The sequence below is a fragment of the Enhydra lutris genome, unplaced genomic scaffold (assembly GCF_002288905.1).
Source record: "Enhydra lutris kenyoni isolate GAN:26980312 unplaced genomic scaffold, ASM228890v2 scaffoldscaffold31, whole genome shotgun sequence".
In the NCBI taxonomy this organism is placed as follows: domain Eukaryota; kingdom Metazoa; phylum Chordata; class Mammalia; order Carnivora; family Mustelidae; genus Enhydra; species Enhydra lutris.
In genome coordinates this window covers 12374703-12399399 of record NW_019154115.1, presented here as the reverse complement: position 1 = coordinate 12399399, position 24697 = coordinate 12374703, and the positions used below count along the sequence as shown (strand labels likewise).

Here is a 24697-nt window from a genome sequence, read left to right as displayed (position 1 = left end):
AAGCCCGTACCCGCCTTCTACAGACAGACATGGCCACAGACATCCCATAGCGGCTAACGAGCTGCAAGCCAGCCTCAGGATCTGTGCTTTTCAAAAACAGTGGTTACATTATCTCATTTTCTTATTTCAGTGTTTTTACAATATTATGATTTCTACTTTTACAGCTTACATCGCATTTATAACACTTTAGTTTTGGGTGCCTGCTGTGGCACATAAGGAAGTAACCAAAAGGCCTTTTTTATGACATTCTGGAAGTATGAATTTCCTGAGTTGGGGTATTTAATATTTAAGCAAAATCTGTAATAAAGAAGCTATAAAACGTCTTCAGAATACTTCTACAAAACCCGTCCCTTCTTGAGGACAAGCTGAGCTCAAGCATCCCTGAGAAATAAGTCGGCTTCTCAGAGCCAGGAAAGCTCCCTGCACGTTCTCACTTCATTACTATGCACACGTGTGACCCAAGTCAGTCCAAGGCTGCTGTGGGAACAAGTCTCACTCAGCCAGGGATATCTAGAGGCTTTACACCAGAACTTCAATGTACACAGCCTCCGGGTTCCCTGTTCTTGAGTGCTTGGCACCGACAGACATCTGTAGGCAGCCCTAACCTGCCTGGGGTTGGGGGGTGGGTAGGGAGCCCTAGCTGGAGGCGGCCAGGCTCTCCTCCTGGGCCAGTCACAAGCCACAGCTATGTCACAGAACCAGCACCCACAGACCTCACTGTCCCACACACGCTGGCTTTACCAAACTCCACTGGGGGAAGAAATGAGTTTACTACACAGCTTCTCAGAACCTGTATGAATTTTACTGGGAGTTTGCACTGTTTCCCAAATATATTTGACTAACTCCTTTCTTGCAAAAAGCAACTGACATGCGTTGAACTAATGGTTTGGGAAGTTGTTGCTATAAGGCACTCGTTTATTTTATGGTTTTGTTGTGGGGTTTTTTTGGTGTTTTTTTTTGTTTTTGTTTTTGTTTTTTAGTGGTTGGAGACCAAGAATCCATTCCCCCTTAGAGAAGAATGTTAAACTGCCCACCAAAAAAATAATAATAGTAACCTACAATTTAGCTGAAATAGGAAAATGCATCCCAACCTTCAACTCTAACAACGTGTCGCAGGCCCATTTGCGTTTTCCAGCAGTGGTCCTTCAGGACTGACTTTCCTGGTCCCCACCATGCCTTTGAGACAGAGACATATTATGAGGGTTGCTTCTGGTGACCCTCACCCCAATGAGCAAGGCGTTCCTGTATAGGAATGAGAAGATAGTTGAGTAGGCTCTGGAAAGAGAATTGTCGTGGTTATCCTCCCATTTTCAATTTTCATAATGGATCAATCTTTGGATACTTAATGAGTTTAGGAATGGGTTAGCAATCACTGAAGCCAAGTTCTAGTTTGTTCCATTTGAGAAAATGATAGGAAGGTCTTTCCCAAAGCCACAAAGGCAATAATTGACACGCTACTCATAAAAGCTCAAAAAGAAATTAGTCAAACAACCTTCTACTGACCTTGTTCGGTAGAGATTGTACAAATAAAAATACACAGGATACCTTAAGAAAAATTAATAGCTTTATTTTTCCTCAATATACATTTAGAAAATAGGTCTAAGGAAAGGTTTCATGAAATAGACCAGAGGACTATATACAAAGTGAAGAGTTCCAAATCAGCGACACCAAGGGCACAGACGGATCACTCCTCCCCGAGGGCCACAGCAGCCTAGGACCGTCCCATCAGAGGGGAGGCAAGCTCTTGGACGGCTTTTGAGTTCAGCTGAGGAATTGTGCTGATCTTCAGGAGTTTGCCGCTTGCATACTTATTCTTGATGGCCTGCAGAAGTCATCTGTGATTAAGCACACATCAGGAACACCACCTTCTACCTCACTCCTGATCTAACTCACAAGTACTTAAGGAACAGACCCACAATCTCCAGTTGGTGTGATGCTGGCGTATCACTGAAGCCAGCGAGCGAGCACTCTGAGGTTGTAATGTGCGGAACCTGACCATTTCCTTCCATGCCTGACAATGGATAAAACCCAGCTGGTAGCACCAGTGATGGGGAAATACATGATGTCCAAGGCAGAGGCTCTGTCTCCTGTGTTGCTGGGGCGGGGATTGTGGGGTGCGGGGAGCTGGGTTTATCATATCTAAGTGCCACCAGGACATAAGAGGTCTGTCAGGATGGGAAGCAACAATGGCAATAAAAGCCAAGTGGCCACCAGTGCTTAGCAGATCCCAGACAATACCCACAGGACTGAAGACACATTACACATCCACAGTGTGCTTCATCATGCGGAAACTAGTGCAAGGAAGCAAAGCAGGACACTTGGGACACTTGGCACAAATGCCTTGCTCTTTCTCACCAGATCCTTGGTGACACTCAGTGTCACACAAGGACAGGACAGCGCCCAATCTGCCCTGAATCCACGTCTCAGGTGGGCCACATGGAGACAGACACCAGGCCCTCAGGAAGCTTTCTGAACGGGCTTCTTCCCCTCCTTCTTCACCAGGCCTGCATTCAGGAGTCTTTTGGTCATTGTCCCAGAAGATCCTGGACAGAGGCCCCTAGTACCCAAGCCTTCTACAGGGCCCTTTAAGGGGTTCCAGACGACACAGGGAGCACCTGCTCTGACTGCTGCGGGCCGACTACACTGGGCCGGGACATGGTCAGCCTAGCCACCTTGTGTTAAAGAAAGTCTGCTTTTGGGGTCTATCAGTATGCTCCATTCCCTGCTATACTAGAAAAGAGTTTGTGCTAAAATGGACTCTCACAAACGCCAGTAGTACATGAAAACACACACGCACATGTACATACATACGCACACCCTCGCTCACAAGACCTGTAATCCAGTGCTTTCCACAGTTTTCGGAAGGAATACTTACAATGAATTTTGTTAGGTTTTCATTAACTTTCACTACATTTTTGGCCATGTGCTGCATGACTTCCAACACTTCATTCTCTGCGTACCCAGTATAATACTGCTGCTTTAAGTTCTGGAACGCAATGCAAAGAGAAAGGGCAGGATAAAGCCTCCGCTTCTTTAGAAGGGCAAGTCTTATACATGCTGACGTCACTTACCGCTCACGCAAAAGCTATAAAACCATATTCTTACCCTCTAAAAACTCAACAACAGCCCTCCACACTACTGTGGTGCCAGCAAAACAGCCAGTAAATGCAAGATGACCTTGGCTCGAGCTAGCCTAAATTAGATACTGCAGCTTCAGCCGGATCAAGTGTCAAAGGTCCCATATTATCATTTTTTTTAAAGATTTTATTTATTTATTTGACAGACAGAGATCACAAGTAGGCAAAGAAGCAAGCAGAGAGAGAGAGGGGGAAGCAGGCTCCCTGCTGAGCAGAGAGCCTGACGTGGGGCTCCATCCCAGGACCCTGGGATCATGACCTGAGCTGAAGGCAGAGGCTTTAACCCACTGAGCCACCCAGGCGCCCCCCATATTATCATTTTTTAAAGAAGTCTGAACAGGTACGTAAGGTACTCCAAGTAACAAAGCTTTCATGCTAAATTCTCTCACCACACTGAAAGGGGATTAAAAGGGGATTGAGAGTGGAAGAGAGTAAAAATAAAATCCAACCAAAGAATGCCCCTTCACAGGACTGGCAGAGACCCAGGACTGTACCCCCCCATCAAAGCCCTATTGGGCAGCAGCTGGTGGGGAGCTGGAGAGCCCAGATGCCCATATTATCAATCAGGGAAAGAGGTTCAGAATTAAGAAACACACTGGGCCACAGGCAGCAAGTTAATCCATGAAATCCAGAACAGCTAACACTACCCCGAATTCTCTTGTTGGGTCCTGTGTAAGTAAGCACTGCAGAACAGAGAATAGAGAAGCCTCTACCCCTAGCCTTGAGACCTAACCTCCCAGAGAATAAAAATCAAGCAACAGGCCAGTTGTTGATTAGTAATCAGACCTATCATTTGTACAGATATATAACCTGACTGTATTTCAGTTCCGTGATAAAATTCTTTTTTTTTTAAGATTTTATTTATTTATTTGACAGACAGAGATCTGTCTGTAGGCAGAGAGGCAGGCAGAGAGAGAGAGAGGAGGAAGCAGGCTCCCTCCTGAGCAGAGAGCCTAATGTAGGGCTCAATCCCAGGACCCTGGGATCATGACCTGAGCCGAAGGCAGAGGCTTTACCCACTGAGCCACCCAGGCGCCCCTGTGATAAAATTCTAAAGGCTAAAATCCATCTGTCTCATATGCACAATATGACTGGGAAAATAAATCACAATATAATCTTAATCCTAAAGTGGATGAAAGAAAAAGTGCAATCCTCAAATAACACACAACTACTGGTCTTTTGAAATCAATTCCCAGAAAACAGGAAGACCTGTAGTTAATAGGTTTATAGCCCAAGGAAGGCAGGTCTAAGAGTAAAGTGATTAAGCTGAAACGAGCCACTGGTACCAGAACAATGTATCATTCATGTTACCAGCAGCCTTGTTGCCTCAAGCTTTTCATTTCAAAAAATTTCAGATGTACAGAAGAAAAGAAACAGTATAATGAACATCTGTATATCCTTTGTGTGGATTCATCTATTATTAATATTTTGCCACTTCCCCTCTCATGTTGTCTGCAGCTAACTCAATTTCAAATTGTTCAGCAAAAATTGTGTATGTATGTATTCACACAATTTTTGAACCATTTGAAAATGAGTTGCCGACACCACAACACATCACTTCTAAATGTTTCAGAAACAAACCATTATCACAGAAAAAAAAATCAACATTTCCACACTATCATCGAGTACATACTCTATATTCAAATTTCTCCCATTGTTCCAAAAATATCTTGTACAGATTTTTCTTTTCAGATGCGGGTCCAATCAGGTTACCTGCAGTGTATCTGATCTCTAATTTTTTTTTTTTTTTTTTAATTTAAAAATGATGCCTATTTTCTTGGCTTCAAATGACAACTTGTTCGAAGGATCCAGGCCAGTTACTTTTAGAATGTGCACATTTTAAATCTGAGTGTTTCCTGATGATTGGATTCGCGTCAAGCAATTTGGGCAGGAATTTCATACAGGTGACCATGTATACGTCCGACTGTGCCAGAAGACATGCCAAAGTCAGGTGGTCCTACCCCTGGTGATGTTAAGCTTAATCACCAGGTAAAGGCGGTAACTGCCAGACCTCTCTAGCACAAAGGTAAAGTTTTTCTTCACAAGTACTGCAGATCTGTGGGGTGATATTTCGAGACAATGTGAATCTTTTTCTCCGAAACTATTTCACCCAATGACATAAGCATCAGTTGATTCTCGCTTGAATCAGTTATACATTAGGGGTCAGAATTTGATTTCTAACTACTATCCTTTCTGCCTCAATCAGCTGGTGTTCTACTGATAAAAAAGAGCCCTTCTTCCATTCTTTCTTTTGTATCATTATAAATGCATGGATATGTAAAAATATGTTATACTCTGTTACTGTCATTATTCAGTTCAGATTTAGTCAGAACGCTTTTTTTTTAAATTTTTTTTTAAGATTTTATTTATTCATTTGACAGAGATCACAAGTAGGCAGAGAGGCAGGCAGAGAGAGAGGGAGAAGCAGGCTCCCCGCTGAGCAGAGAGCCCGATGCGGGGCTTGATCGCAGGACCTTGAGATCATGACCTGAGCGGAAGGCAGTGGCTTAACCCACTGAGCCACCCAGGCGCCCCAGTCAGAACGCTTTCAAGTCAGTTCCTATGTCCTTTTGATGTGCCCCATTGATCTCTGAGAACTTGCTTGGTATCTGCTACAAACTGACCTACGCTCACCTTCTAATTCCTCTGCCAAGGCCCTCATGTCAGTTGTTTCAGGTCTCAAACGAGACCTAGTTCCTAGGGGGTAATGGCATTTAGTATCCAAGATGTAAGCACGAGGTGTGTTCATTGCTACAGGGTTATCATTGTTTCCAGGCCCTCTCTTTCTTAATTTACTGACATTTCCAAAACAGATTTAATGTTGCAGGGTTTTTCCTTTTGTTTTTAATTGTTAACCCCTTTTACTAGTGAAAATTTTAGTCTTTGGTAACATGAATGGTTGTTTATCCTATAATAGTCATAAAAATAGTCTCGCAATTATAATAACAGAACACTACTAACAATAGAGCTCCTAAGTAAACTTGAAGTCCGTTACCTTTTTTGGTCCTTTGTTTTTGTCCAGCCACATACCACTAAGGATGCACAGTCCGAATACTGCCTTCAAAATTATTTGAATTAATTCTTCCCTCTGCGTTATTACCAATTTGATAAATAGTCACCTTGTTGTTTCTGCATAATTCCACTTAGGGACTCTCCATATTGTTCAATACATGAACACTCATATTGTTCAAAAGTTTAAAAAGTTACATTATATTGTATACAGTTGATAAAAAGTTACAGCCAGAAGTCCTGTTCCCACCGAACCCCAGAGGCATCATTTTCATAAGATTCTGGTCTACGAGTGGTTTTTGAAAAATTAGAAAATACATAAGCACACATACATATATTCTCTTACTCCCCTTCTTTCTCACAGAAGATGTCAAATGCATACACTTGTGTAGAGGAACAGCTCTGCCACGGTGCTCTAGCAATCTCGCATGCCTCCACAGAGGGCCACCTAGGCAAAGGCCTAAACCGCAGCTTATCTGTCTTGGGAAAATGCTCTGCGATCCTCCTGGAACACGAGAGGACAGGGGCGTGGGAGGAGCCGCCCGCACTCCCTTCCCTATCTCTCCTGCGAGACTATCGTGAGACTTTTTTCTCCACACCTGGCCTCTGAAGAGCCTTTTGTTCTGCTGCACTTGGGGCCCGTCTACAGACTAGAAAACTGCTTAGTGGCAGTCTGGAATCGGCTCATCCACAAAGGGGTATCCCATGACACACTGCAGCGTGGTCCCTTCGGTTTCGGTTGTTGTCCTTTTTTGGTGTGTGAGATAAGCACCAAGATTGCTGGCAGCTTTGGCTACTCCTATGAATCTAGAAGTGGCTCCTTTTAGCTTCACTGGCGCAATCAGTCAGGCCTTGGCCTTGCTTTGTTTTAGATGCTTGACGACCTGTTTCCCATAACCAAAGACCCCGAAACCTTAGCACACCAGTTGCCAGTGGCCTGGCTCAGTCCCCACAACTCTGGAGCACACTTGGTGCCATGCTGTGGTCGCCTCGTCTCTATCTGAAGCATCCCAAGCAGCCTTCTTTTAGCCCTCTGGATTTTAAGCATTGCTTCGAGGCTAGTGTCGTGAAAATGCTAAGGACTTTCATATTGAGGGGGCCGAAAATATAAACTAATTTCTTCTTAACCCAACACTTACCCATTTTCCTTGGCCCAGAACCTTCTGGGACAGGCAGGACGCAGCCGCTGCCACCTTGGAAGGGTGATAATGCACCATGTCGTAGTCAATGAGAGTCAGCTCCATCAGATATTTGGCTAAAGTGTGCTGTTCCACATCGACCTATGAAAGAACAGCCAGGGACAGTAAGAAGCACGGCTACTATTACCCTCTTGCAAAATCCTGGGCGAAGGCCTAGGAGCTCAAAGCCATTCTCCTCACCAGTCTGCCCAGCAACTGCCCTATTCCACAGTATGGTACAAACACAGAGCGTGAGGTCTTTGCTCTGAAGAACTGATAAGCATTAGGACCTATCAAAAAGATGCTTCCTATAAACGCCTAAGTTTTCCTTTAATTGGATCAACATTTCCAGGATAAGAACAAACAGCAAAATCAAGTGTCATACCGAACCGGAGGCACTTACTTCCCCGGCTTTTGATGCCCGCCTTAAGAAATGCAGCGGCAAAGGTCGACCCAACTCAAATTTCAGTTCTTTCAAAATCTGTGTTTCCATCTCTCGGATTTGAGAACTGGTATAAGCGTTGTCTGTGATGTAAACGAAGTCTTCAATATTTGGAGAAAACATCTCCTCGTATTTGGAAGCCAAGAGCAGAGCTGTAATCCCAACCAGTTGAAGCTTCTTACGGGAAACCGGCTGAACCTAATTGAAGAAGAAAGTGTCAGAAGTCCTTCGTAATGAGGACTGGGGCTCTGGGTGGAAGGAAGTGAGAGGGAACTGCGTCCTGGAGAAGTTCACATCGTCTCTGCTCACACCTCCCTTACCAGCACAGGTAACCTCTATGTTAACAGCAAGTACCGTCAGGGATGCCTGGCTGGCTCGGTCCCTGGAGCATATGATTCGATCTTGGGGTTGCGGGTTCAAGCCCTATATTGGGTATACAGATTCCTTTAAAATAAAATCTTAAAAAAAAAAAAAACAGCAGGTACCATCCCTGCTCCCAGCAGCCATCTGTTATTTGAGTACTCGGTGTGTGCCAGGCACAGTCCCAAGATGCCAACAATCATCTCATTGAATCCTCGTAAAAATCCTAGCAAACGCATGTATTTTCCCCCACTTGCAAAGAGATGGCCTGAGAAGAGATTCAGACACCAGCTCCAAATCACTGAATTGCTCAGTAGGGAAGAATTATGTCTGAGAACCAGGCGCCTGCTCTGCTCCAGCCCCGTCATCCTGGCTTGAGTGTCTGGGGCGGCCCCAATGTGGCATTCAACATGTCTGCACCAAGATGAGGCCAAGCCAAACAGCGGGATTAAAGAATGGATGCCTAGGGATGAGGAAGGGGTCTCGCAAACACTTCCTTAATCCTTACCAAAAGTACACTCATTAGTCAGCGTTAAGAATCGCCAAAGAGCTCCTGGATTAGGGAAAAATCTCAGCTCAGGTATAATTCTCTTTTCCTTGAAAAGAGACTTTGCTATCCTTGCTTCAACTCTCATTATTAAAAATCTACCTAAACTATAACTACTCTCCTGCCCAGTGAGGAATGTATAATGCAAACCCCCGAATCTCTGCTTTCTCAGGATTTTGCCGTCTCTCAGGGCATTCCAATAATCACCTTTATGACTGTACTGGTGGGACAGAATTTGTACCTGAGCCGTATCGTACATGTTGACTTTAAGTAAATAAATCCTTATGTGCAGGGCTCCTGGCTGCTGGGTCACACACGAGCGCCTTCTGTCTGGCATTTCTTCTAAGTGGTCAGCGTTCTATGTCACTGGTCAGAACTATTTCCATGACCACTCTGCCTCCCAGCTGAATTTCTTACATTCCTCTACTTCAGACCTCCCGTTCCCAGTACGCTGCCCACACATACCCCCCACCCCTTAACAATTCTGCCTCCTCTCTTTTCTACAGGGATTCATGCCACAGCTGGCTGGAAACTGTTCTCTAGCCAAACTCCTCATTTTTCAGACAAGGAAACTTAACCAAGGAGTACCAAACTACGAGCTACAGGGAAATCGTGGAAGCGGGCCTGGGAAACCAGCCCCCACAGGCCCCGTGTGCTTCAGGCTGACTTTCAGATCTCCTGCTGGTCTGTTTGCTTTGAGGAACGACTGGCCATGCAGTGCCAACCCCCCGACGCCCCAGCACTTTTTGGCAGGCTGACCTAGCAGAAACGCCCAGCAGCGGTCAGCATCACCAGAGGCTGGACACACCTGGCTACCTCCCCCTCTAGCACCTCCAGTTCCTCAGTTTCTCACCAAGTGGCTTTTGGTCTTTTCCTCCAGGTATCACCCTTTGGTGTTGCAGAATGCCCCTACAGTGAGCCCCCAGAAGCCACGCTCACCTGTAAATATCGGTCCATGATGGCAACGCACATGTACAGAGTCTCCTGCAGCAGCCTAAACTTGGAGTGCACTTGCACCAGCCAGTCCACCAGGATGGCGCGCATGCGTCCGTTTATCTCTCTTCCATCTAGGAAGTGTGGATTTATGGATTGCAGAACCTGTTGGCGGAATTCAAAGTTTAAAAAGCTCACCTCATGCCCTTCCCAGCTGTGCGGTAAATGCCACGTTGCCTGCACAACCGAAACACAAAGCCCACTCACCTCGAGCTGCCTTAGATACTGGTAGATATCCTTCACGTAGTCGCTACAGAGCTGAGGGTTCTCCCAGTCCTCATGATCAATGTCCTCGATTTTGCAGAGCAGCGCGTCAGAGAAAGCTTGGCAGAGGTTCTCTTCCTTCATGGAGATATCCTCCAGTGGGGGCGTAGGACCCTACGTGGACGAATTAACAAGTGTGCATCACTACCTTGGCAGTAGCCTGAGCTGTCCATCGGAGCCAAACACGTGCAGAGTCAACTGGTTTAGAAGTATCATATGCATGGGGCGCCTGCGTGGCTCCGTGGGTTAAGCCTCTGCCTTCGGCTCAGGTCATGATCTCAGGGTCCTGGGATCGAGCCCCGCATCGGGCTCTCTGCTCAGCAGGGAGCCTGCTTCCCCCTCTCCCACCTCTCTCTGCCTGTCTGCCTACCTGTGACCTCTGTCCAAAAAAAAAAGTATCACATGCATTTTTAAAATGTGTGAAAGCCAAAACAAACAAATTTCAGAGTAAGAGGTTAATAATTCAAGATGTAGTGGGTGAAGTTTTTATAGAGATGCTCCTCTGTTTAAAATTCTCTAATTTCACTCCAAGGGAAAACCTGAGTCATCACGATGGCCTGGGGGCCTGCATGATCTGGCTTTGCCCTCTCTCTCTGCTGACTGGTCTCCTATTTCTCTCCCCTTGGTCTGCCTCATGGCAGGCTCCCTCACTGCAGATGGGCTCCCTCTCCCCATAATGTGCTCGATCTTGTCCCTATACCCCCACGGGCAATTCTCTCACCTTCAAAGTTTTGTTTGAATTTTACCTTCTCAATTACGTCTACCCTGACCCCCGTTTTTAATACTATCTACTGCCTATTCCCTGCCCCCCATGTGTTTTCTCTTACTGTGTTTTTCCCCACAGAACCTGTAACCTCGTAACATACTGTGGAGTTTACTTATATGTGATGTATATTATTTTCTGTGTACCTCTGCTAGGCCTATAAGCTCTGTAGAGCTGACAGTTTAGCAGAGGTAGAAAACAATATATTTATAAATCCATTTATAAATAAATAATACATTTATTTAAACTGATTTTGTCCCCTATGCAATCTTAAATACCTATATCATCCCTGACACATAGTAGGTGCTCAGTAAATATTTACTGAAAGAAATGTAAACATCTGGGCGCAGAAACTCCTAGAGCTGACAGTTCACTTCAGCTGTAGCCTCTTCTGTGGGTATACAGATTTCCCTTCATAAACTAATTTATTCTAAATTGAGAAACTGTTTGGCAACTAAGAAGCAGAAAACCACATTCCGGCCTATGAATAAAATAGAAGGAAGCAAAGATGGAGCAAGTACACACCCAGTATTTTCTTTTTTTTTTTTTTTTAAAGATTTTATTTATTTGTCAGAGAGAGAGAGGGAGAGAGCGAGCACAGGCAGACAGAATGGCAGGCAGAGGCAGAGGGAGAAGCAGGTTCCCTGACGAGCAAGGAGCCCGATGTGGGACTCGATCCCAGGACGCTGGGATCATGACCTGAGCCGAAGGCAGCTGCTCAACCAACTGAGCCACCCAGGCGTCCCGACACCCAGTATTTTCTTACGCTGACTGGGTGACTATTAAAAAAAAAACAATCACACATCGGGGCACCTGGGTGGCTCAGTAGGTTAAGCCGATGCCTTCGGCTCAGGTCATGATCTCAGAGTCCTGGGATCGAGCCCTGTATCGGGCTTTCTGCTCAGCAGGGAGCCTGCTTCCTCCTCTTTCTCTGCCTGCCTCTCTGCCTGCTTGTGATCTCTGTCAAATAAATAAATAAAATCTTAAAAAAAAAAAAAACAATCACACAAATTAAAAATGTATAAAGTTAAAACAAGTGCTTAGTAATGAAGTATAAATAAGCCATTATTTTTTAAAAGAATAAAAGGTACTTCTCAAAGTAAAACCTAATGAGACTGCTAGGCTATAAAGACTATGTATTCAAGAAATAAAATACAGAAAGAGAAGGCTGTATAATAAACAATTTTGGGCACCTGGGTGGCTCAGTGGGTTAAAGCCTCTGCCTTTGGCTCAGGTCATGATCTCAGGGTCCTGGGATTGAGGCCCACATCAGGCTCTCTGCTCAGCAGGGAGCCTGCTTCCCCACACCCTCTCTCTGCCTGCCTCTCTGCCTACTTATGATCTCTGTCTGTCAAATAAATAAATAAAAATCTAAAAAAAAAAAATTAAAAATAAAAAAATAATTTTAATTGACATGAAAGCTATGATGGTTTCCACATTTAAAGAAGGATGAAACAGCAGCAGCAAAATATATACAGCAGGTCAAAACCCATTCTTCCCTCCTACATCAGAGGTCTCAAGGTGGGGAGGGACCAGCTGAGCAAGAGTCATGCAGATATGTGTGCCATTTATTTGAGAACTTCCAAACCCAAGGGACTAGAATGAATAAGAGCTACTTGGGGCACCAGGGAGAAACCTAGATAATTTCCTGGAGAAGATAAGACCTCAAGAAAAATGAGTAGGCAAAAGGTACACAAGTACATAGTCCCAGAGGAAGCCAAGAAACAGGCAAGTCTGGGAAGTACACATTGATTCGGGATGGCAGGAGCCAGTGCATGGCGTGTGAAAAGATGGGCTGGAAAGGTGAACGAGAACCCAGCTAGAGAGTTTACATTTTACCCGAAGGGAAGTGAACCCGCTGAAGGAATTGAGCAAGAATGGCAAGAATCAGAGATGCCTGGCTGGCTCAGTTGGTAGAGCGACCAACTCTTGATTTCAGAGTTGTGGGTTCGAGCCCCATGGGGGGTATAGAGATTACTTGAAAATAGAATCTTTTTTTAAAAAGTGTGACTAGGGACGCCTGGGTGGCTCAGTTGGTTGGACAACTGCCTTCGGCTCAGGTCATGATCCCGGAGTCCCAGGATCGAGTCCCGCATAGGGCTTGCAACTCCACGGGGAGTCTGCTTCTCCGTCTGACCTTCTCCTCGCTCATGCTCTCTCTCACTGTCTCTCTCTCAAATAAATAAATACAATCTTTAAAAAAACAAACAAACAAATAAATAAATAAAATAAAAAGTGTGACTAGAATCAGATACACATTTTATTTATTTATTTTTAAAGCTTTTATTTATTTATTTGACAGAGATCACAAGTAGGCAGAGAGGCAAGCAGAGAGAGAGGGAGAGGGAAGCAGGCTCCCTGCTGAGCTGAGAGCCCGATATGGGACTCGATCCCAGGACCCTGAGATCATAACCTGAGCCGAAGGCAGCTGCTTAACCCACTGAGCCACCCAGGCGCCCCCAGATACACATTTTAATGAGCACATACAGCTAGGTTAAGTTCAAGGATAAGCATCATCAGTGTCCCTGGGAAATGCAGTCAGTACTAGGAAGACTGGTTTAAGGAGTCAGAGGTTATGGTCATGTGCTATGTGCTATATGGCACACATGTGCTATGTGTGCTGCCCCAGCAGCTTGGAAGGTTTACCTGTGTCTATTCAGATGTACACCTAAGTTTGGCCATATCCCAAAGCTACCAGGAGAAGACATGGATCATTGCTCTGGCCCTTAATTTAGAATTTCTTCGAAGCGTTCCTTTTGAATTCCAACATAATTTAATTATTACAAAATCCTTTCTAAGATCCCACTGTCCGTGCAGGTAGTAACCTAAACCCTTCAGGCCAGCTGTATAATCCTCAGTCCAGTGTCTGCTGCATGCAAAGCTAAAAGCATGATAACATTCTGATCAGATTAATGAATGAGTTCTGTCCGATGTCACAGACAAGTGAAAAGTGGTATCTGAAATAATAAATGTGAGATTTTGCTTAACTTCAAAAGCTCCTGTTTGGTAAGGAGCAGGGTGGAGTGTGAGTAAAGGCTGTTGAAATTCTCCTACTACTAAGTTGGGTCTGGTGAGAGAATGTACTACTATTAATAAGCAAACACGTAGATGTTTGTGCAAGTTTTTGGTAACCAGAGTTCCTTTATTTACTAGGTTTATAATAAACCATGTCAATTAAGTGCAACAAGAAAGGACTCCCAGAAAAAGTACTGTTTCCAATTAGACAGTTCATGATTTGTAGCAGGAAGTGTGTACTTATGCATACACAGGCACACACAATTATAGAAAGGCAAAATCATTCCTGGGAATAGCTTTAGAGAATACAGTGAAATGGAATTTGAAGGGTAGGGAGAGTAGTAACAATAAACTTTCTATTCTATGCGCTTGATGTATTTCTGTAGTATTTTGCTATGTTTCTTGTGTGATTAAAAATAAAAGGCACTGGGGCACCTGGGTGGCTCAGAGGGATAAAGCCTCTGCCTTCAGCTCAGGTCATGATCCTGGGGCCCTGGGATCAATGACCGCATCAAGCTCTATGCTCAGCAGGGAGCCTGCTTCCTCCTCTCTCTCTGCCTGCCTCTCTGCCTACTTGTGATCTCTGTCAAATAAATAAATAAAATCTTTTAAATAAATAAATACATAATAAAAGGCACTCTTTTTTTAAAAAAATGTGATAAGTTGTGATTACTTCCCCTTTATACGTAGTTTTTGTATTGGGGTAGTTAGCCATAAAACATTCTCATAGTTGAATAATGACTACTGTAAAGGCACTTTAAGGCAACAGGCTTGAGCAGTGGAACTTGATCAAGGTAAAAGGGCCCATAGCGACCACCAGGCTGAATGTCAGCAGGCTCATTAAGCAAACCACTTGGAAATAGCCATAAGCCCTAACTAGGTACAGTTCCGAAGATTACCTAAAACAGGAAAATTCCATACGTTCCCATACTCCCTTATTTCACCCTGTAACTGTGGTCCCTCACCACCACCCTCTGGCGGATAGTCTCTCCTTTGCTGTCCTGCCCACTGTTCCCTATTCAATAATCTTCTCTCTCTTCTGTTCTGCCGTGGGTGAATTCTTTCACCACCCATGCTACTGGCCCCCACCCAACTGGCACCCCATATTTGGGGGTCCCCCATCTGATTGGAGCATCCCACAATTATCACTGAATTTAGTGTTTAGATCAAATCTGTAAATCTAAAACTTCATCTGAATTTCTAGCCCTGACTTCCCAGCATCTCTCCGAAGTGTGCATGGATCTCTGCTACAGCCCTATCAGAATGTGTGCTCAGGCCTTCCTCCACTTGACTGGGGGGATCCTTGGGGACAGAATCGGTGGCACATTCACCTGATTTCTCCAGTGCCCAGCAAACAAGGAGTCTAGGAAAAAACCATCTCCTTTCTTTTGCATACGACTCAGTGTTTGCCAAAGCCTCATTGGTCAACAAAAAAATAAATAATAAAATAACAAAAACACTGTTTTCTCTAAAAATTGCAGGATAATCTGCTTCTGCAAACACCTGTGAATGGCTGAAACCCCTTCAAGTTCTCAGCCAGAGCCCTTTGTGATTCAGTCACCTCATCTCCTACAAAGATGAAACCAGCCCTCTGGTTTTGCAGAGTATAGTAAATAGATTTGGCTGAGAACATCTGCTTTCATGAGTACATGGCTTATAAATTTTCCAGGGCTCACTATTGCTAGAACCCTGTGCTCAACTGCATTGAGCATCCCCAGGGACAAGCTATAAAGGAGCAGCAATGGCGGCAGACAGAGCAGATGACAAAGTGAAAGCCAGATGGCCGACCAGAGCCAGGCAAGTAGAGGGGCTCATCTGCCAGGATGAGGAGCTCCCCCTAAACTAGGGACTGAATGATCTCTTCTGTACTACATTTCTCAGAGAAAAGTGCATTTGAATTGGAAGTAATTATTGTTCATTAATCCCTGATGTCTTCTAAAAACGAGCAGCACATTTCAGCCATGGAAGTGATATTTATATGATGGTCCATCATTCTTTCTCTGAAACACAGTGGCCTAAAATTTGTCAAGAAGCTAAAGCAAAAAAAGTCACCAAGGAAAGGTGGAGTAATTCAGAAAGAGTGGAGTTGTAGAAGTCACGGGAGGAAATTTCTCCTTTGTTTTGTTCATAACATTTTTGGTTGTTTTTCTTTTAATTTGCCTTTTTCCCTTCTTCTCTGATTGGAAAAGTAATATGCATCTATGGTGAAAAAAATCTGAAAATTTTAAGGAAGAAAATGAAAGTGAATCTTAAACCCAACATAATACTCAAAAATAACTATCATCAAAGTTTGCTTATAAATGCAAAGTTTTAGGGGTACCTAGGTGGCTCTATCAGTTAAGCATCCAACTCTTGATTTCAGCCAGATCACGATCTCAGGGTTGTGAGATTGAGCTCTGCAATGGGCATGGAACCTGCTTAAGATTCTCTTGCCCTCTGCCCCTTCCCACCTCAAAAAAAAACAGAACACTTTGCACACTTCTAAAAGCAAATCTGGGGTGCCTGGGTGGCTCCATCGGTGAAGTATCCAACTCTTAATTTTGTCTCAGTTGTGATCTCAGGGTCATGAGATCAAACTCTGCACTGGATATGGAGCCTGCATAAGATTTTTTTCTCTCCCTCTCCCTCTGCCCTTTCCCCCCTCTATCCCCCACCTCCCCCAGCCCCACATGCACACACACGCTCTCTCTCTCTCTCTGAAAAATAATAATAATAATAATTTAAAAAAAAAAGGAAATCTGGGGTGGTACTGCATTCTATTGTGTTATAATCTGACTTTTCTACTGATGTAACATGCATTTTGATATCTTTAAATATTCTACTAAAACATGATATTAATGGCCCATGTATTTCATTAAATGGATTTAAGCTGCTCCAGTAATTCCACTACTGGGTGTTTACCCAAAGGAGAGGAAAACACGAATTTGAGAAGATATATGCACCCCTATGTTTATTGCAACATTATTTACAATAGCCAGGATATGGATATGGAAGCAACCTAAGCGTCCATCGACAGATGAATGATAAAGAAGATGTGGTATATCTACAATGGAATATTACTTAGCCCCTAAAAAAGAATGAGATCTTGCCACTGCCAACAACATGGTTGGAGCTAGAGGGTCTAATGCTAAGTGAAATAAGTTGGTCACAGAAAGACAAATACCATATGATTTCACTCATAAGTGGATTTTAAGAAACAAAACAAATGAAGGGGAAAAAAAAGGCAGGGGCACCTGGCTGGCTTAGTCAGAAAAGCATGTGACTCTTGATCTCAGGATTGTGAGTTCAAGCCCCATGTTGGGTGTAGAGATTTCATTCATAAACAAACAAACAAAGAAAAAGAAAAAAAGAGACAAACCAAAACAAAAAACAAACAGCTCTTAAATATAGAGAACAAACGGGTGGTTGCCATAGGGTAGTTGGGCAGAGGGAGTGGGTGAACCAGGTGAAGGGAATTCAGAGCATATTATAATGGTGAGCAGTGAGTCATGTATAGGATTGTTCAATCACTATATTGCACACCTGAAACTAATGTAACATTGTATGTTAATTATACTTGAACTTAGAATTAACCAATCTTCTAATATTTCTCTATTATATAAGATATTCATTACAACACTATTTTAAAAATCCTCTAATTTCAGTGTGCCTCTAATAATTTTCTTAGGATAAAAACAGATTTACTGGGTACGGAGAATAACATTTTGAAGGACACTGCTAAATCACCTTCCAGACATGTGGGAGGAACCACATTCAAACAGTCACCTGTATCAAATACTGCATAATGGTTAAAAGGTCAAAGCTGGAAGTTTGGGTTTGGCATTTAGGCACTAGAAGCCTCCAAGGAAAGGCCTATGAAAGGAAGGTCGATCTTCAGAATTTGCTTCAGTTCTTGATTGGACACTCTCTGTCCCGGCTTACGAACAGCAACATGCTTGCCACCATCACCTGCAAGCAGAAGGCTCCCACGTCTGCCCCTCGTTCAGATGCTGCTGGCATATTTCTGACTGCCCTTCCTGTGGAGGTTTTTCTGTTATCTCAACAAATCTAAAGCCAAATGAGGTGCTTTCCCCAGAACTACCTCCCTTCCTTGACTTCCCCATTTCCTTAGTAATTCATTGCATAAATTGTTTCTTAAATACTCAAGTGCTTGCTTAAGGATCTTATTCTCTCTCTGCAAAAAAACATAGCGAAAGAATTCCTTCTAGATACAGGACAATGTCTCTGGAAGGAGTTGATATACCCCCAACACATCCCATGTTGTTTCTTAGCACGCTGTAGATAGCGGTATGTGGGTGCGTGCTTAGGGAAGATCCAGGTTAGTTCAAGACCCTCATCAGCTCTTGCCTGAACAATTGCAGTATTCCTCATTTATGGTTCCTCCCATGCCCAACCTACAATGCTTTCATCACTTCCCACCTCCTCAAAACTTTTCACAGGTTCCTCACTGCCTAATGGGATACAATCCAAATTCTAAGGCCTTCAAATCCAACCGCAACCTTTTCCCCAACTTTATGTTCTGCTTATTCACACAAACATTCTGGCCCAGTTAGATGTGCTGACTCCTTAGCCCAAGGACAAGATTATAGGCCTATTTTTGCTTTCGTGACTTGATTCCTATTATGCTTTGTTCCCAAAAAAAGTTGTTCTTTCCTATCAGCATCTCTCTATCCTTAAAAATCCCACTGATTCCACGAGGCTTCCCTGACAACTTGGTCCCTTAGTGTTCTCTCTCTCCTTCCTGTAGAAGCACTTTCTGAAGAATGGTGCTTCCAACTACCCCAGACACTTGAAGCTCAATCATCCATTGCCCAGATGCACCTGGTGTCATTCCCTGGCACTACTAATTTAATTTCAGGTGCATGTGCCCTTTCTGGATAAGTCTCCTTAAGGCAAAATATCTCTTTAACAGCCTTAACACTACTGGATGGACATAGCAAGTGCTCTCTCTCTGTATATATGTCTTGAATATATCCAATGTATTATTTTGAAAATTTTTAAACAAGTTACAGACATGTTATTAATATATATTTTATATAGATCTATAAAATATATATATATAGAGAGAGAGAAAGAAGTGGAAAAAGTAGTTATTGTTGTATTCTCAGCACCTATAACAGTGCCTGTCCTGTAGTAATTACAGGTCAATGGGTCCATTAACATTCTAACTCCAATTGAGTTAACCAGTCCAAGAGAGCACAATTTAACAACACAGAATTTTGGCATTACCTTATTTGTATATGATGAGTATGAGTCTCCAAAGTGTGAGATTCCACAGCCTTTATGGGCAAGCTCATTCTTATAATGGATTATAAAACCTACCAAATTTTACTTTGAGATCACTAAATTTATTTGAGTATCAAGATAATTAACTTTGTTATTCAAGGTCAAAACATAACGCCTGGGTGGCTCAGTCGGTTAACCCGCTGCCTTTGGCTCAGATCATGATCCCAGGGTCCTGGGATCGAGTCCTGCATCAGACTCCTTGCTCAGCAGGGAGCCTGCTTCTCTCTCTGCCTCTGCCTGCCACTCCGCCTGCTTGTGTTCTTCCTCTTTCTGACAAATAAATAAATAAAATCTTAAAATAAAAATAGTAAGTACCATCACCAAAAGGATGTGTATGTTCAATTTGTACACTGTTGTTTAAAGTAGAGCTCTAGTTATGAACCCTCTTCCTAAAGTAGTCAGTGTCCGGGCTTCTGGGTGGCTCAGTCTGTTCAATGTCTGCCTTCGGCTCAGGTCATCATCTCAGGGTACTGGGATCAAGCCCCACATCGGGCTCTCTGCTCAGCAGGGGATCTGCTTCTCCTTCTCTCTCTCCTTCTACTCCTCTCCCTGTTCATGCTCTCTGTCTTTCTCACTCTCTCTCAAATAAATAAATAAAATCTTTAAAAAAAAAAATAAAAGTTGCAGTGAAGATAAAGGCACCCTTCCAGTCTAGCCAAAAACCAGCTACTTTGTACGTTTGTAAACACAGAACATCCTACCTTTGGAGCCAACACTTCCATCTGTACTGGTTTCACAGAAGCAGTAGGTTTCAGTGGTTTGTTGACATTTGTTTTGGTGGGTTGAACAGGTATTTTCGTGTTCTGAGCTTTCTACAAGGAAAAAGAAACATAAATAGGGGAAGATAGTCAGTGTTGTTCTTCAGAGCTATACACAATCAGCCTGGTGTGCACATAGACAGTCCTCATGGCTGTTACCTTAGCTACTTGTGTAGCTCTGGTTGTAACTCTATTTCCAATTTCTTCTAAAACTGCCCGTCTGATTGTCACATGACTCTTAGCTTTAGAATTAACTCCATGGTCAGCATTCTCCAAATCAGTGGACACCTTAAAAAAAAAAAAAAAAAAAGATGAGTTAATGATGAATTGAGACAACTTACATTACTTTGCTAATGTCAGATATCCAAATGCAGAATCTGGGAAAGGTAAATATGTGGAGATCTATTTGTGAGAGGGAAAAGGCACATTTTTTTAGAAGACTAAAAATGGGGAGCCTAGGTGGCTCAGTGGGTTAAATCCTCTGCCTTCGGCTCAGGTCATGATCTCAGGGTCCTGGGATAGAGCCCCATGTTGGGCTCTCTGCTCAGCAGGGAGCCTGCTTCCTACCCCCCTCTCTGCCTGCCTCTCTGCCTACTTGTGATCTCTGTCAAATAAATAAATAATCTTTTTTTTTTAAACATTTTATTTATTTATTTGAGAGAGAGAGAGACAGTGAGAGAGAGCATGAGCGAGGAGAAGGTCAGAGGGAGAAGCAGACTCCCCGTGGAGCTGGGAGCCTGATGCGGGACTCGATCCCGGGACTCCAGGATCACGACCCGAGCTGAAGGCAGTCACTTAACCAACTGAGCCACCCAGGCGCCCTAAATAATCTTTTTTAAAAAACATTTGTAGAAGACTAAAAATGCTATTTGTGATTGATCACATCACCTGAAATTAGGCAAATCACTATCCACCTGATCTGTAAAATAAATAATCCCATTAAGAGGTTTCAAGATAAGTGATTATTTCCTACATAGCACCCACTTGTTAAAGATCCCTGTATACTACATTCATCTATTCAAAAATCCTTCTTTATGTAGCTCAGTCAGATAAGAGTCTTATTCCTGATTTTGGCTCAGGTCATACTCTCAGGGTCATGAGATCCAGCTACCTCTCCCTCCAAGGTTCTGTGCTGGCCATGAAGCCAGCTTAAGATTCTGCCCCTCCCCAAACACAAGTGCAAGCTCTCACTAAATTAAAACTTTTCTTTAGATTAATAACAAGTACAATTAAAACACTATTAAAAAGCTATAATAAGTCCAGATGTTTAAAACCTAAACTAGCTTTGATTCTTATGCTATTCTACAATAAGGAGCGCTCCTATAGACATGATCTTTAGAGATATTGCCTTTTAAAATGAGGTTGGACTCTCTTATATTAAGGATACTTGGAAATTGTTTTCACAAGTAAAATAGTTTTACTCTCAAACTCAGAGGAAGTTGAAATCATATGGAATAAAAAAATCATTAGTTCACCTTAACCTACTTTTGAAAGAATGTGCTTAGAAACAAAACTTGTCAGAAAAAGCAATTCATACAAAAAAGTTTGTTTTATTATAGAGGTGATAAACATTTCATGAGAAAAAAAACAGCATGTACTATCCCTGAGAACTCTGGGTCCTAATCCTAAAAATCTCCTAACAGGGGGTTTGAATAGATCTACAAGGATAGACAGAAGGGCAGGGAAAACTCAAGCCTTCCCTGAGTAGAAAGAATTTGACAATGAAAGAACTTTATGGGATAGATTAGACAAAAATTCACGCCAGTTCAATGTAGATCCACAAAAGAATAGGAATTAAATACTGAATGCATTCAACTTATTAGGATTCTCAAAAGCACACTGTTCAATTTTTTCCAGTAGCAATTGCTAATTTTAAAAAGTGTTTGAAATTTTAATGCTTACAGGTTGAATCCCGGTAATCAAACTTTAAATCCATCTGGAGGGGAAAACTGGCAGCTTTTAACTAGCCTATCCATCCAGGAGGATGGAACTCAGGTGTGTCAGGGCCCTCTATTTTCCAGCAAAGGAAAAGCAGACCCAGATACAATTCAAACCCACAGAAAAAAAATTCAAAACGCCATTAGCACTCGCATTTTTGCAAAGATGAAACAAATGAATCTGGACCCTTCTGTTTGCCGTATTGTTCCAAATTATATGCAAAATCTTGATTACACTTGATTAAAGAAATTAATTTTTAGGGGCGCCTGGGTGGCTCAGTGGTTTAAAGCCTCTGCTTTCGGCTCAGGTCATGATCCCAGGGTTCTGGGATCGAGCCCCGCATCGGGCTCTCTGCTCAGCGGGGAGCCTGCTTCCTCCTCTCTCTCTCTCTCTGCCTGCCTCTCTGCCTACTTGTGATCTCTGTCTGTCAAATAAATAAATAAAATCTTAAAAAAAAAGAAATTAATTTTTAAAGGCTTTATTTATTACAAAGAGAGATCGTGAGAGAGGAAACACACAGGAGAGCTGGAGAGGGAGAAGCAGGCTCCTCACTCGAGGAGCCCAATATGGGGCTCGATCCCAAGACGCCAGGATTGTGACCAGAACTAAGGCAGACACTTAACGGCTGAGCCACCCAAGAGCCCCAGAAATTAATTTTAAGATGACAAACGACTATGTTAGTGAACTTAATCTGGAAGATATCATGCGCAGAAATAAATGGGAAACTTAACACAAAACGACATGAGAAGAATCTGAAAAACAGCCATGACTGTTGCCTCAAACATTCAAAACAGTTTACTACCTGCAGTTTCTTCCAGTCCTTCTCCCCACCCTCCAACCCTTAGCTGGCAAGGGATTTGAGAACAGAGGAAGGAAATGACAACAACTTCTTCTTAAACAGCACGCTAACAACAAAAGGCACTCGGGGATCCCTCGCTGAGTACCAAGTCCCGTGCTGGAGAGGCTCACCTGACAGGTGTCCCCTCCGAGGCGCTTTCCCACACTTCCCTCCCCCCTACACTTCCCTCATCCCTGGCCTGGCCAGGGCGGAAGCCGGGAACCCAGAGTGGATCTGAGGAGGGGAGAGGTCGGCAAAGAGGACAGGCCGCAGACTGGGGAGGGGAAGCGGGCAGAAGGGGAAAGCGGCGCGGGTTGGGACGAAGAAGCCTGCGCAGAAGAGGGAGGGAGGCTAGAGGCGAGAGACGGAGCTCCGCGGCCGAAGAGCCCGGCGGGTGCGGGGGGGTCAGCCGGGCCCACTCACCGTCGGGCGTCGGAGCAGCGCCATGTGGGAAGGGTCAGGCAAGAATGCCAGCCCGGCCCAGGGAGGGACGCGGACCGGAGAAGAAGGACACAGGCTTCCGCGGCGCCGTTAGCTCTGGGCTCCGGCCCGCACCGCTTAAGATCTTCGCGATGTCGCCTTGTTACAGGATTCAAATGCCGCGCCGCTCGCGCCCCCATTGGGCGGCCTTACGTACGGCGTGCTCTTCCTATTGGCTAGGAGGGAGGCAGCCCCGCAGGCGGATTGGCTGAATTTTCCAGACCCGTTTAGTTGTCATGACAATTGGTTGTTTTTTCCGCCCACTCTTTTTTTTTTTTTCTTTCTTTCTTTAAACTTCGGCCTCTAAAATCAACAAAAATTTAATACCTCACTGAGAACTCCTCTGAATTTTGAGTAGGTCTCACCTAAGAATGTCTACGTTTGTACTAATCGGGCGGAAGTTGGTTCTAGGAAACACCTTCGAAATGCCATTTCTGACCTTTATTCCTCTTCCGGAAATTTCGAGTTGGGAATCAAGGTTGGGTTGGCCTGAGGGGAGGAGTAGACGCCTCTGGGAGGTTCAGAGTCAGCACTGTTAGGTGGTTGAGACTCAAACGTGTGCTAAAGAAGTGGGAATTGTGGCATTTACGCAAGAGCTAAGACTCCCAGGGAGAGGAAAATAAAAAGGTAAACGTGATTTGTGTGGTTCGTGATTCATGTAAGCTCTCCATTGAATTGCCGGCACTTAGCGCGTTTTCCGGTATGTACTATGGTTGGATATTCAATAAATATTCGTGGAATAAAATGACCCTATGACGAGTAGATTTTAAAATGAGAAAGAGTGTGTGAGCCAGCCTTGGCCAGATGGTTGGGAGACCGGAAAAAGGAAAGGAAGAAGGGGAGAGGAAAGGTCCAACGCCCACAGTAGAGGTAGTAGAATGACAACTGATAGCAGCCTCCGTCCAAGAATTTGAGCAAGCTTTCTGTTCTACCACTTTTTAAGGGGTACTAAGGAGGCTTGAATGAAGTAATCTGGATTAAATTCTGCCCTTGCCCTTGCATCTGACGTTTCTAAAGCTGTTTTCTCTTCTGTAAAACCCGAATAATTGCAGCTGCTATGTGGCAGGGGAAGATGTTAGTGCATCCATTGACGGATTACTGAAAATTAGGTATCCAGCGAAAAAGTCTTAGGAAGGAAAAATAGATGTTTAGTGCACTGAAGTTGTGAGTAAAATTATATTTGTACTTGTTATAATGCTGTGATATTGAAAGCCAGAACTATGAAAGTAATAATCCTCACCCACTCACAGGGCTTTGTAAACAGGAGTGTTGTGAATGGCAAAGTGCTTTTATTAACGGACTTGACATTTTCAACATTGAATAATTTAATCCACATTACACATTGTATTTTCATTAAAAATGGAAATATTTCTTTTGTACCCTTCACTGCAACTAACCTGGAACTTTACAAATACACTTTTTGATTCAACATTTTCTTTAATGCATTGTAGTCTGTATATATTTTTCTTTTCTTTTTTTTTTTTTTAAGCAATCTCTACACTCAGTGTGAGGCTTGAACTCAGGACCTGGAGATCAAGAGTCACAAGCTCTACTGACTGAGCCAGCTAAGCCCTCTACTACTCCTATCTATATTTCCTGTTCTCTCCTGTCTCAGGTAACATTTATTGATCACACTTCCTATATACTAATTTACATAAACTTTCTTGTTGAATTCTCATAACAATCATT

At 43.5% G+C, this 24697-nt stretch overlaps 1 protein-coding gene across 1 annotated transcript; it reads right to left on the bottom strand.

Annotated features, from left to right (window-relative positions):
• Positions 1-1542: 1542 nt before the first annotated feature.
• Positions 1543-23086, bottom strand: LOC111153254 (cyclin B2). Its single transcript, XM_022512163.1, has 9 exons — positions 22952-23086; positions 19912-20040; positions 19696-19806; positions 9874-10044; positions 9613-9771; positions 7728-7964; positions 7286-7426; positions 2876-2986; positions 1543-1822 (listed from the first exon to the last, which is right to left on the bottom strand). Exons 1-9 carry the CDS (start codon positions 22973-22975, stop codon positions 1712-1714), a joined length of 1194 nt encoding a protein of 397 aa, XP_022367871.1. The 5' UTR covers positions 22976-23086; the 3' UTR covers positions 1543-1711.
• Positions 23087-24697: the final 1611 nt, after the last annotated feature.